At 46.0% G+C, this 14,082-nt stretch overlaps 1 protein-coding gene across 5 annotated transcripts in view; it reads left to right on the forward strand.

Annotated features, from left to right (window-relative positions):
• Positions 1-8,092: 8,092 nt before the first annotated feature.
• The window catches only part of LOC129470180 (nucleosome-remodeling factor subunit BPTF-like), a 36,104-nt gene continuing 30,114 nt past the window's right edge, over positions 8,093-14,082 (forward strand). For all 5 annotated transcript variants that reach the window (XR_010118225.1, XR_010118226.1, XM_063629300.1 and 2 more), the window contains exon 1: positions 8,093-8,318. Coding sequence is in view for 3 of the 5 variants with exons in the window: in XM_063629300.1 (XP_063485370.1) it covers positions 8,114-8,318 (205 nt within the window). In the remaining 2 variants the exon portion in view is untranslated. The remainder of the gene's footprint in view (positions 8,319-14,082) is intronic.

The following is a 14,082-nucleotide window of genomic DNA, read 5'->3' on the forward strand; positions in this document are numbered from 1 at the left end:
GTAGATTCACCTAGAGGAATGGAAGTCGTCCTCAAGCTTCAAATTGACCTGCTTCATGAATGTGAAGGAATAATATATGCTTATGTAGTTTATCCTGTTACCACTAACTTTTTTCTTTTTTCTTTTGTCTCGCTGTATAACCCAGGCTGCAGGGCAGGGGCAGGATCACAGCCCCCTGCATCCTGGACCTCCCAGGCTCACATGATCCTCCCACCTCAGCCTCCCGAGTAGCTGGGACTACAGGCGTGCACCACCAAGCCCGGCTTTTTTTTTTTTTTTTTTTTGACGGAGGCTTGCTCTGTCTCCCAGGCTGGAGTACAGTGGCATGATCTCAGTTCACTGCAACCTCTATCTCCTGGCTTCAAGCAATTCTTTTGCCTCAGCTTCCCAAGTAGCTGGGATTACAGGTGTGTGCCACCGCATTTGGCTAATTTTTGCATTTTTGGTTTTGCCATGTTGGCCAGGCTGGTCTCAAACTCCTGACTTCAGGCAATCCACCTGCCTTGGCCTCCCAAAGTCCTGAGATTACAGGCATGAGCCACAGCACCCAGCCTCTTTTCATATTTTTTTAAAAAAAAGTTTTAATGAGCAGCGAGGATGACCAGAGGTCACTTTTGTCACCATCTTGGTTTTGGTCGGCTTCTTTACTGCATCTTGTTTTTTCTCTCTTTTTTTTTTGGGACTGGGTCTCACTCTGACACCCAGGTTAGAGTGCAGTGGCACAATCTCGGCTCAGTGTACCCTGCACCTCCCAGGCTCAAGTGATCCTCCACCTCAGCCTCCTAAGTACCTAGGACCACAGGCACGTGCCACCAAGCTCAGCTAATTTTTTGTATTTTTGTTAGAGACAGGGTTTCACCATGTTGGCCAGGCTGGCCTTGAACACCTGACCTCAGGTGACCCATCTCGGCCTCCCAAAGTGCTGGGATTACAAGCGTGAGTCTCTGTGTCTGGCCAACGTACTGTTTTCTCAATATGCATTTTGCCATACTTTCTTTTTAATTTTTTATTTATTTATTTTTTTGAGACGGAGTCTCGCTCTGTCGCCCAGGCTGGAGTGCAGTGGCGCGATCTTGGCTCACTGCAAGCTCCGCCTCCCGGGTTCACGCCATTCTCCTGCCTCAGCCTCTCTGAGTAGCTAGGACTACAGGCGCCCGCCACCACGCCCGGCTAATTTTTTGTATTTTTAGTAGAGACGGGGTTTCACCGTGGTCTCGATCTCCTGACCTCATGATCCGCCCGCCTTGGCCTCCCAAAGCGCTGGGATTACAAGCGTGAGCCACCGCGCCCGGCCACATTTTGCCATACTTTTTAAGCATATCTCTTCTGCTATCCTGTAGTACAACTTACTCTTGGAAATGATCAAAGCAAACTATATTACCCTAGGGACAAACCCATTGTGATTGGCATCCACAAACAAACTTGGTGTAAAGAAATCATATCTATGACCAAGAGGATTTCTTTCTTATTTGGAGATAAGAGTCTTACTTTGTCACCCTGCCTGGACTGCAGTGACATAAACATGGCTTGCTGTAGCCTTGACCTGCCAGGCTCAAATGATCTTCCTGCCTTAATCCCTTCAAGTAGCTACAGGTGCTCACCACCATGCCCAGCTAATTTTTTTTTGTAGAGATGGAGTCTTGCTGTGTTGCCCAGGTAACTTACCTCCTGAGCTCAAGTGATCTGCCTGCCTTTGCCTCCCAAAGTGCTGGGATGACAGTTATGAGCCACTTGTACCCGGCCATAAGAATATTTCTTAAAATCTGACTTAAAATTTTTTTAAAAAATTCTTTTAGAGATAGGTTTCACCATGTTGGCTAGGCTGGTCTCAAACTCCTGACCTCAGGTGGTCTGCCCACCTTGGCCTCCCAAAGTGCTTGGATTACAAGTGTGAGCCACTGTGCCCAGCCAAAATCTGACACATTTATAAATTTCTACAATAATTTTAAATACCAAAAATATTCCCAAAACGTTTCATCATGATTATTTTTCTTCCTAAATCTTATAGTCTCTCAGAAAAATAACTTAGCCCACGTTTCCTTTAAAGAGTTTTTAATTTTTTTAATGAAGGGATGAATTAATTTTATTTTTCCTTCTTTAAAAAAATTCGTCCAGCACAGTGGCTCACACCTGTAATCCCAGCACTTTGGGAGGCCGAGGCTGGAAGATCATTTGCGTCCAGGAGCTCAAGACCAGCCTGGCCACATGGTGAAACCCCACCTCTACTAAAAATACAAAAATTAGCCAGGTGTGGTGGCGCATGCCTGTAGTGCCAACTACTTGGAAGGCTGAGGTTGGAGGCTCCCTTAAGCCTGAGAGGTGAAGACTTCAGTGAGCTGTGATGGCACCACTGTGCTCCAACGTAGACGACAAAGTGAGACCCTGTCTTAAAACAAAACAAAACAAAACAAAACTTTTTTTTGGAGATAGGACCTCACTTGATCGTCCCAGCTAGAGTACAGTGGTGCTATCATGGCTCACTGCAGGGTCGACCTCCTGGGCTCAAGCGTCCCCTGGCCTCAGCCTCGCCAAGTAGCTGAGACTACAGGTGTGCATCACAACACCCAGCAAATTCCTTTTTGTAGAAACAGGATTTTGCCATGTTGCCCAGGCTGGTCTCAAAATCCTGGCCTCAAGTGATCCACCCGCCTCAGCCTTTTAGAACGCTGGGATTACAGGCTGTGAGCCACAACTCTCCTGGCCTATAAATGATAATTTAAGTGAATCTCTGAAGCTACAGTTTTTTGTTTCAAGATGGAGTCTCGCTCTGTCGTGCAGTGGCATGATCTCAGCTCACTGCAACCTCTGCCTTCCGGGCTCAAGTGATTCTCCTCCCTCAGCCTCCCAAGTAGCTGGGATTACAGGTGCCTGCCACCACGCCTGGCTAATTTTTGCATTTTTAGTACAGATGGGGTTTCGCCCTGTTAGCCAGGCTGGTCTCGAACTCCTGACCTCAAGTGATCCTTTCACCTCAGCCTCCCAAAGTGCTGGGATTATAGGCATGAGCCATCATGCCCAGCCTCTGAAGCTATAGTTTTATAGATTCTAAAGCAGAGACTTCATATAGATGTCTATGAAAAGCCAAAAACAAAAACCCCACAGGAAAACCTGATTCCCTCCACCAAAATTTCAAGGATTTGCCTAAAGATAAAGTCCATCTGTACCTGAAAGAAAGTTTGCTGTGCCTCTTTTTTTGCAGGGTCACCCAGCCCTATGCACCAATTACACTAGTAACAATCATTACATGAGTACCTCAGGAAGCTTTTAAATATATCACAAATATTTTACCAAATAAACCTGAATGGCCCTGGTTTAATAATGAATCTGTTTCTCTGTCTATAGACAATTTAGTCTTATAAAGTCAAAAGAGAAGCAATGTGACAAATTATTCAACAGCCCTTCTCTATTTATAGAGAGAGACTGAACTTCTTCCTTGGTTAGAAAGAAAACCTTGGGTTTCATTTCCTAGTTCATAGATTTTTACAACATGATGGGACGGATTTTGGGAAAACCAAGATGGTATAGTGGGCACACACTTTGATCCTCCCTCTCCCTTCAAGAACATACAAGTGAGAGTAAAATATAAAAAAAGAGAAATTGAAAAGACATAGTCATACTTAAATAAGTTACAACAATCTCAATGGAACAGATACAAAACTGTGAGCAGGACTAAAACTGCAGGCCTTCTAGACTCCAGATTCAGCAGGAAGAAGTGGTGGCTGAACACTAACAGTAAGAGTTTCTCCGGGGTAAGGGAGACTAACATGCTGTGTGTGAGGCAGTGATAAGCGCTGGCTCCCTGTTGGAAGTTAAGGGTTGACTGGGCTACACTGGGCTTCAGGAGAGAAGAAAACAAAACTCTTCTCACTCAAAATAAGCTTGCAAAATTCAAATGTTTGAAAATGAAAATGTGTAATATGAAAAAAAGATAACCAGGGCCCATACGGTGGCTCATGCCTATAATCCCAGCACTTTGGGAGGTCGAGGAAGGAGGATCAATTGCTTGAGCCCAGGAGTTTGAGGCCAGCCTGGGCAACATGGCAAAAACTTGTCTCTACAAAAAAAAATGACAACAACAATAACAACAAAAAACACCCCAAAATTAGCCAGACATGGTGACATGGCACGCACCTGTAGTCCCAGCTACTTGGGAGGCTGAGGCGGAAGGATTTACTGATCTGGGTAGGTGGAGGCTGCGATGGGGTGTGATTGCACCACTGCACTCCAGCCTGGGAAAAAGAATAAGGCCCTGCTTCTCAAAAAAAAAAAAAAGGGAAAAAGAAAAAAAAACAGTAAAATCAATGGTCTAATCCGAATTCACTCCAAAGGAAATTATAGAGCAATTTAACAGGCCGGGCATGGTGGCTCACAACTGTAATCCCAGCACTTTGAGAGGCCGAGGAGGGAGGATCACTTGAGGTCAGGAGTTCAAGACCAGCTTGGCTAACATGGTGAAACCCCGTCTCTACTAAAAATACAAAAAGAGCTGGGCATGGTGGCAGGTGCCTATAATCCCAGATACTCAGGAGGCTGAGGCAGGGGAATTGCTTGAACCCAGGAAGCGGAGATTGCAGTGAGCGGAGGCAGCCCTACGCACTCCAGCCTGGGGAACAGAGCAAGACTCCATTAAAAAAAAAAATTAACCTTATTTAAAAAAAGAGGCAGAAATAAAAATAAATAGATGTAAATAAGCAATCACATATCTTATAAATTAAAAAGAAAATAAAATGTATTTTAAAAATATGCCAGTACTTATACATATTTGAAACTTTAGCAGAGACAGAGTTTCATCATGTTGGTCAGGCTGGTCCCGAACTCAAAAGCAAATTACCTTAGCAATAATGTGGTTTTTTTTTTTGAGACAGAGTCTTGCTCTGTCGCCCAGGCTGGAATGTAGTGGCGCGATCTCGCCTCACTGCAACCTCTGCCTTTTCGATTCAAGTGATTCTCCTGCCTGAGTCTCCGGAGTAGCTGGGACTACAGGTGTGCGCCACCACGCCCAGCTAATTTTTGCATTTTTGTAGAGATGGGGTTTCACTATGTCAGCCAGGCTGGTCTCGAACTACTGGCGCCATGTGATTCACCTCCCTTGGCCTCCCAAAGTGCTGGGATTACAGGTGTGAACCATTGCGCCCGGCTCCTTCTTTCCCAAAGTATAATTTTTCTTCCTCATTAGATTGTTTTTGTATAAAGTGTGTTTATATATGAACACACGCATTAAAACAATATATACAAGATATATTCTAAAGTTGTTTAAAAATGATTGTCTTTGGGGGTTAGATTTAGAGATCACTTTTATTTGTTGGCTTTGAAGTGCAACTGACCTATTTATTTACATATAAAGGACATAAACTACAAATATTCTGTACACTCTGTACAGAATGTGGAATGGAAACAGTGCATGGCATACCTTAAGTGTTAAATAAACATTTGCTGAGTGAATTGAATGGATACATCATACTATATATACACTAGTCTGTAATTTGGATTTTTTGTTCAAGCACTTGTCATTGGCAATTTCCTCCAAATAATTAAAAAACGAAAAACACCAATCCCACATAATTTTCTTGAAATGGAAGTACATTTTTTGGATATTCTAAAACGTATTCCAGTGGTTCTCAGCCGGAAGTGGTTCTGACACCTCCTAGAGAGTGTTTGCGAATGTATGGGAAGAGGGCAAGTTTATCTTTTTGGTTGTAAAAACGATGGCGCTGGTACTAGCCTTTGGTATCCAGGCCCAGAGATGCTAAACTTCTTCCTACAGTGTGTCAACTGGCTTGTCTAAAACGCCAAAGCGCTTCTGTTGAGAAACACTGATGACCAATCTCCTCTTTGTGGTCCTCTGAGAATGTGAAACACGTATTTGATCTTCCTCCCTGTTTCCTGGCATACAATTCCTAAAACCCTCAGAATCTGCAAAGTAAGTCTCTTTACTTACTTTGATTGACTAATTAGGCTCTCCTAGAGAGCCTCAGGATTGGGGCTGGTGGTCAGGGCTTTCACTGCCACTGTCAACCTCTGAGAAAGAGAGAGAGGCTGAAGGTTAAGCTGACCACCAACGGCCAACGGTGTAATCATTAATGACTCTGTAATGAAGCTTCCATAAAAACCCAAATTGAGGCCGGGCACAGTGGCTCACGCTTGTAATCCCAGCACTTTGGAAGACTGAGGTGGGTGGATTACTTCAGGTCAGGAGTTGGAGGCCAGCCTGACCAACATGGTGAATCACCGTCTGTACTAAAAATACAAAAAATTAGCCAGGCGTGGTGGCACACGCCTGTAATCTCAGCAACTCGGGAGGCTGAGTCAGGAGACTCACTTGAACCTGGGAGGCAGGTTCAATGTTTATCTTGTAACTGACTATGTTACTGAATTATAATTTTTTTTGAGACCTAGTCTCAGTCTGTCACCTAGGCTGGAGTGCAGTGGCGTGATCTTAGTTCATTGCAACCTCTGCCTCCCAGGTTCAAGCGATTCTCGTGTCTCAGCTTCCTGAGTAGCTGGGATTACAGGCATGTACCACCACGTCCGGCTAATCTTTTTGTAATTGTAGAAAAGACAGGGTTTCACCATGTTGCCCAGACTGGTTTGAATTCCTGGCCTCAAGTGATCTGCCCGCCTCGGCCTCCAAAATACTGGGATTAGAGGTGTGAGCCACTCAGTCCAGACAACATTTATTTCTTTATTCATTTCACCAGGTGGCATGGTTTCCAGTCTCATTCTTTTTTTTTTTTTTTTGGAGACAGACTCTCGCTCTGTCACCCAGGCTGGAGGGCAGTGGCGCGATCTCCGCTCACTGCAAGCTCCGCCTCCTGGGCTCACGCCATTCTTCTGCCTCAGCCTCCCAAGTAGCTGGGACTACTCACTCTTGTCGCCCAGGCTGGAGTACAATGGCGCAATCTTGGCTCACTGCAACCTCCACCTCAGGGGTTCAAGCGATTCTTCTGCCTCAGCCTCCTGAGTAGCTGGGATTACAGGCGCCCGCCACTATGCCCAGCTTATTTTTTTATTTTTAGTAGAAACGGGGTTTCACTATGTTGTCCAGGCTGGAGTTTACTGAGGTTTTCCCAGTGGGGATTCCACGCAACAGGTCTGAGGACGCCCCCTCCCTCCAGGCGTGGCAGCCCGGGGCGTGGCTCCTGGCACAGATCCGGAGCAGTTGTCATCGGAGTCAATTTCAGGACTCCAGCTCCAAGCTTCGGAGTTTCCTAAATTCTGGGGGCTTGTCTCCCTGTTCCCCCACCCCGACTAATTTCCCTCGGTCGCTGGCGCTGCCCCGTCCCTTAGGTCGCTCGGGCCGCCCCACTCCGAGACTTTTTTTTTCTTTCTCTCGCTGGCTCTTTCAGCCTCAGTTTCCCTAGGGGGCGGGAGGGGAATGATATTTGGGGGCTCTCCTGCCTTCCTCTCCGAGCCGCGGAAGGGGAGACGCAGGGAGGAGGTCCGGTCGGCTTTGGGCTCCAGCCAGGGGTCCGCGGAAACTGTGGTCTCCGAAGGCCTTAGACGCGGGGCATTTCGCGAGCTGCACGTCTCTCTCAGCCGCGCCACCGCGCCCGGAGTCCAGCCTCGCCGCGCTGCGCCCAGCCCAGGCGCCCCAGGCTCTCCGCCCCCGACTCAATGCTCCCGCGCTCCCCCTAGCGGCCGCCGCGCCACCTCGCCCGGTTCCAGGCTCGTCGGTGGCGCAGCTCACGTGACCGCGCTCCGGTAGACGGAAGAGATAAGATAGCGGCTGAAGGCGATCCGGAGTGGGGCCCCAGCCATTTGGATCGAGCCTTCTCCCTCCAACCGCTTCCGCAGGCCGGGTCCCTCCTGCCCGGCCCCTCGGGCCTCCCCACCCGGCCCCGGCCGCCCCCACTGCGCCCATTGCGCGCCCCCCTCCCCGTCCGCTTTCCCTTCTCCCTCCTCCTGGGCTCCAACATGAGGGGCCGGCGGGGCAGGCAGACCAAGCAGCCCGCGGCTTCCACTGCGGAGCGCTGCGCCCCGGCCCCGCCGCTGCCGCCGCCGCCCACGTCCGGACCTATCCGGGGTTCCGCTCGCGGCAACGCGGTAGCAGCCGGGGCAGGTGGGCCGCCGCCAGGCTGAGGTGGCGCTCAAGACGCGGCTGAGCTCGCCCAGAATGGGCAGCAGTAGCCGGAGAAAGCCGCCGCCGCCGCCGGCGGCCGCACCCCAGCAGCAGCGCCCCGGGCCGGGGGGAGGTGGGGGCAGCCACCTGGCCCGGACCGCCGCGGCCCGGAGGGCGGTCAACAAAGTGGTGTACGAGGACGCCAGTTACTGCACGGAAAGCAGCTTCAGGAGCTATAGTACCTACAGCAGCACTCCAGGTACCCACCCAGCCCAGTTGCTACAGACTCCTTCCCCACCTTCTCTGCCCTCCCCCCCTTGCTCACTCATGTGCTGTGCATCCTGCTCCGATCTCCCCCCAACCCCGCCGACCCCCAGAGGGGAAATGCGAGGGCACATCAAGTGGCAAAAAACTAGATTTATAAGAGGAAAGAGGCGCATTGTTCAAAATGGAGATTGCATTGTTGCGGTTTGCAGGCCACACTCGCTCTCTCTTCCCGCCCCCGCCCGCCAACCTCCTCTTTTTCCTCCTCAGAATTTGTGCCAGTGTAGTGTCTCCACTGGGCAAGATTGAAACTTGGGCAAACACATATCCATTGCTTTCATTTTTCTCCCCTTGTTTTGGTATGGTTTTCTGGAATGAAAGAAGCGTCTTGTTTTGCAAACCTCTTTTCATTTCTAATGTGGTTCCTTTCGGATTTTTATTATATATCTGTTCCTTAAAAGGGAATTAAGGATTTGGACAGATTTTGTGTCACAATCTGTCCTGTTTTCACACCCCTAGCTGTGGTTTTAAAATTATGTTAAGGAAACGGATCATTTGGGTTAGTAGGGGAACCTTATCTGGTCCTGTGTGTTTGTTTTTATTCTTCGAGTGCTAATGGGCCTGTGCAACAGTTTCTGGTAAATGGCTGATTAAAAAGCAAAGCAGAAAGCCAAGAAGACCCAACCAAATTTGGTAATTCATCCGATTCAAAATTGTTTTGGTTAAATCAAAAATAAAAGTACAAGACCGCAGGAACGCGCGTCTTAACTCATTTGATCGCTTTGCCTTGCCTGGGAAATGCAGTTTCCTGTCACCTGTTGCAGATGATGTGTAGTTGATCATCTAGACATAATTGCCTAAGATGAACTTTTGGACCAACTTCTAAGTCACACAGCATCAGTATCAGATTTATTACACAACCACTTTTTCTTTTCACTCTATTTCTGAGGAAAAAGCCCTCCCGAAATCCGTAATGAATTTCTCCATGGTAACCCCTCTTCTGTTTTCACACAGAAAAGTTTCTCTAGGCTGGTGCTGAGATGTATTTTGTTAAACACCGCGCCCCTCCCCCCCGCCCCGCCCCGCCCCGCCCCAAGAAAGGCTGCTTTGTATTAAATACGTAGTTGCAGTGTACTAAATTGTGAAATTAACATAACCGAAGCAACAACCGGCAAGACTTTTCCTTTATAATTTTGCAAATCTGGATTAATTAAATTAGAATCTGGTTTTAAAAGCATTTTAAAAATAAAGTTTATGAGGAAGTATTGTGAGGAAAAAGGACCCTTTTTTCCTTGAAGTGAGATGTGTCATGTCTTTGTCAGAGAGACTAGGGTAGTAGAAGTGGTTAAATTGAAAAGTTTCTGTTTTTTCATAAATGCTTAAATACTGATTGGAGAAGTAGGGTAGTATTATATTAAGCCAAATGTAAACTCACGTAGGTTGTCCTAACATAAACTGAAAAAAGGTAGTTTCTTTTGCCCCATGGTCAGAATCCTTGCCAGACTTGCCCTGGGAGGCTGGCTGGAGAATGAAGGGAATGAATCAAGTGTCAGATATTTATGTCTTATATGTAAAAAGGAGTACATGTAAATTCTTGCCAACTTAATTTTAGTGCTTTTTTTTTTTTTTTTTTTTTTTAAAGGGAGTCTTGCTCTGTCGCCTAGGCTGGAGTGCAGTGGCGCAATCTTGGCTCACTGCAACCTCCACCTCCCGGACTCAAGCAATTCTCCTGCCTCAGCCTCCTGAGCAGCTGGGATTACAGGAGCCCACCAGCACACCTGGCTAATGTTTGTATTTTTAGTAGAGGTGGGGTTTCACCATGTTGGCCAGGCTGGTCTCCCAACTCCTGACCTCGTGATCCGCCCACCTCAGCTTCCCAAAGTGCTGGGACTAAAGGCGTGAGCCACCGTGCCAGGCCTAGTACATCTTTTATAGTAATAATTTTTACCTTAAGAAATCACAAGTTGGTCTTTGTACCCAGAGCCGGTAATTGAAACATGGAGGCTGGATTGCATACACCCCTGGAGGAAGTTTTTTCTGGTTAGACAGAGCTGAGACAATTTGTCAGGGCAATTCAGCTAACTTTAAGTTGTATTTGAAGGCCTAGCAAATAATATTTAGGATTGATGGCTGTGCATATGCTGACTTAAATTACAATTTGTAGCTAGGTGTTCTTTAAAAAAATGTGTTTACTTTTGATACTTCTCTGACATTTTGTTTTTCTTTTTTTGAGGAGTTTTGCTCTTGGTGCCCAGGCTGGAGTGCAATGGTACGATCTCGATCTTGGCTCACTGCAATCTCTGCCTCCCAAGTTCAAGCAATTTTCCTGCCTCAGCCTCCCAAGTAGCTGAGATTACAGGCATGCATCACCACGCCTGGCTAATTTTGTATTTTTAGTAGAGACGGGGTTTATCCACATTGGTCAGGCTGGTCTCAAACTCCCCACCTCAGGTGATCCATCCGCCTCAGCCTCCCAAAGTGCTGGGCTTACAAGTGTGAGCCACCATGCCCAGCCTGACATTTTGTTTTTCTTAATGACACCTGTAGCCTACTGTGTGTCTACTTGTCTATCCTTATATGAAATTACTAACTCTGTAGTGATAGCTATTGAGCTTATTCCCCCTGCAGCTCCTGTAACAGTGTTTTGCACATAGCAGGTGCTCATCAAAGATTGGTTGGATAAATTACTGTTAGTAGATGAGAACTTGTAATACATGAAGTTTTGATAATTCTACAGTGGGTGTCATAACCCCTAAATATTTTGGATTTAGGAAACTGAAAGTTGTCCTAGTTGGTTTTTTGTTGTTGTTGTTCTTTTCTAATTGGATTTTGATGGACAATTTGATCAGTGAATGTCTTGCTCTGTTGCCCAGGGTGGAGTGCAATGGCACGCATGATCTCGGCTCACTGCAACCTCCGCCTCCCGGGTTCAAGCAATTCTCCTGCCTCACCTCCTGAGTAGCTGGGACTACGGGTGCACACTGCCACGCCCAGCTAATTTTTTGTATTTTAGTAGAGATGGGGTTTCACCATGTTGCCCAGGCTGTTCTTGAACTCCTGAACTCAGGCAGTCCGCCCGCTTCGGCCTCCCAAAGTGCTAGGATTACAGGCATGAGCCACCTGGCCCGGCCCAGTGAATGTTTTTCATTGCAAGAGTTACTTTGTTTTTGAGTTGCTATTTCATATTGCTTGCCAGGCATTTTCCTTTATTGGCTGTGATGTTAATTTGGATGTTTTACCTTTTGCAACACATTATTTCTTAAGATTATGGTAAAATGGATGTGACTTTTTTTTCCTTATTTCTTCTAAAAACAAAATGGGGTACGTGTGCAGAATGTGCGGGTTTGTTGCATAGGTATACGTGTGCCATGGTGGATTGCTGCACCTATTGACCCGCCCTCTAAGTTCCCTCCCCTCGCCCCCCACCCCCCAGATGTGAGTGACATTTTGAGTTCCAAACTTTTAGAACATGCCCACTTGCCTTCAATGAGTAACAACGCGTGACAGTGAGTTGTTTAGGCTAAGTACTAGTTTCATTGGTTTTATAGTCTGTACTTCCTGGGTGGAAGGCTGTCAGGTAAATGTGTAGATGGAAGAAAAAAATTTTAGAACTGGTTGAAGATATCTGAATAACACATAAAGAAGTATGATTGATGAATTTGAATCCTGTTGTACTGTGAAAGCTGAAAGAGGAATTTACTTTATTGGTAATTTAGAGTAATTTGATTAATTTTTATAGTTTACAGCGTTGGCTTAATTATTGACATGTGACATTCCTAACGTAAGAACTAACTCCTAATATAAGAAATAACTCAGTATTTTGTAGGTAATATAACTGAATGCAAAGACATTAGTTGATATTACTAAAGTTATGAAAGGTTTATTTATTGAAGATTGTTTTCCTTTTATGGAAAAAAATGTAAGGATAACAACTTTTTCGTATAAAATTGAAATCACCTAGTTTTGCTTTAGCTGAAGGCATATGGCTGAATAATGCTTTGATTCATTTATTTTTGCTTTTTAAATTTAGAATTACTTCAGCCTATAGGTTTTATGACATTGCCGATATAATGAGAAGGATTGTATAGGAAGTGTTTTCAATAGGCATTTGGTAAAGTTCTGACAGAACTTTGAAATTAAGCATTCGCTAATTTTAAGAAATTGTATTTAAAACAGAATGGTTCTTGTGTTTCAGTCTCAGTCTTGTGTGAGACTTCTGAGAATACTTTCCTGGAATTTTAAAACTTGGAACCTCTGATGACTTCATAAAACAAAAGCCCTGGTGTTATCCTGGGAAAGTTAGTGATTTATGTCCTCTAAGGATTGTGACAGTGGAGATCAGCGGCAGAGATGCCATCAATGAGCCATAGATTTACCTCAAACAGAATTTGTCACTGGTTTGACAATATTATTCCCACCAGTGTCAACTTAATATCTTTTCAGTATAATTTCTGGTTGTTACAAGTGAGGTGCAAAGTGCAGTGGGCATTTAAAGGAGGGCGAGATTATATACCCTGTTTAAGGGGATTGGTGTGGGCGTCGGCTTCCTGGATGGGCATGTGGAGAGTAAGGACAGGCAGATTGAGGGAGGGAGCCGGAGGGAGCCGGAGAGAGCGGGAGGGAGCGGCAGGCACTGATACCAAAGTGTGGGCAGTCTCAACTCGGTTTAACAAGAGGCTGAGTGTGGGAATAGGAAATAAACCAAAGCTCCCTTGTATGTTGTGTTGGGCAGTACCTAGAGGATCAGGCTATAGCAACTGTACTTTCCCCCTCTTCTGTAGAATAAGGATTGGGCTAGATCGTGATCCTCATTCCTGAACACCCTGAGAAGATATGCTGTATTCGCAGCAGCACCATGCACAAACATGAAACAGAATCACATCAAATCACAGAGATGCTGTTGAACCACTGGTGTAGCCCTCTCTCTCAAATCTATTTCAAATCTATTTAATTTTGGGTATTGAGATGATCAGAAGATCTTGAAGCATAGCTTCTGTTCTGCAGGATGGATTGACAAGGACAAGATAGCTGGTGGGTTTTGTAGTCCTGAATGGAAGATCAGTCCAGCAGGTACTTTAGAGTTCTTCTGTCCTTGACACATAGAATGTAGAGAGAGGAGTGCATCACCTATGCCTCCCTCAGAACGGTAGTACTTTCAGTAACAATAGCGAGGTCAAGATTATAAGGGAAATTAATGACATCTGTTTTCAGGTATCAGTACCTCAAGAGATTAAACATGAGAATTAAAGTGAGAGCCAAAAGGGTTTTGAAAAAGTTGGGCAACATGATTTGTGAGTAGTAGGCATGTCCTAGTTACGCAGTAATAAATAGTCTTGCATACAGTTCGTGCTTTTCTATTCTGCTCACCCATGGGCGTGTTTGGAAGTTTGTGTTGAAACATGCATATAACAGGACTGGGGATGTTAAGACCGGGAGCTCTGGTCTCTTCTGTTAGGTCCTCCTTTCCTCAGTCCTCAAGTCCCTGTGTCTTCCCTTTGACTAAAGACCCTTAATGGTGGAGACATGGGGGTGAGAGAGTGGTAGTCATGATGGGCAAGTGGTAATCTGGGTGACACAGGAACAAATCCTAGCTGATGCCCTTTTCCCTTCCTGCTTCTTAGCCAGGCTCGAATCCGTCTTCCTGGGAGATCTTCCCTGAATCCTGTTGCGCACCTTGTTCTTCCTTCTCTTTGAGTGCCTGTTGACAGTGGTTATGATCTCAGCACTAGCTTAACACCGCCGCTAATTATTCTATTTTT

This window comes from Symphalangus syndactylus, chromosome 20 (genome assembly GCF_028878055.3).
Source record: "Symphalangus syndactylus isolate Jambi chromosome 20, NHGRI_mSymSyn1-v2.1_pri, whole genome shotgun sequence".
Lineage (NCBI taxonomy): Eukaryota > Metazoa > Chordata > Mammalia > Primates > Hylobatidae > Symphalangus > Symphalangus syndactylus.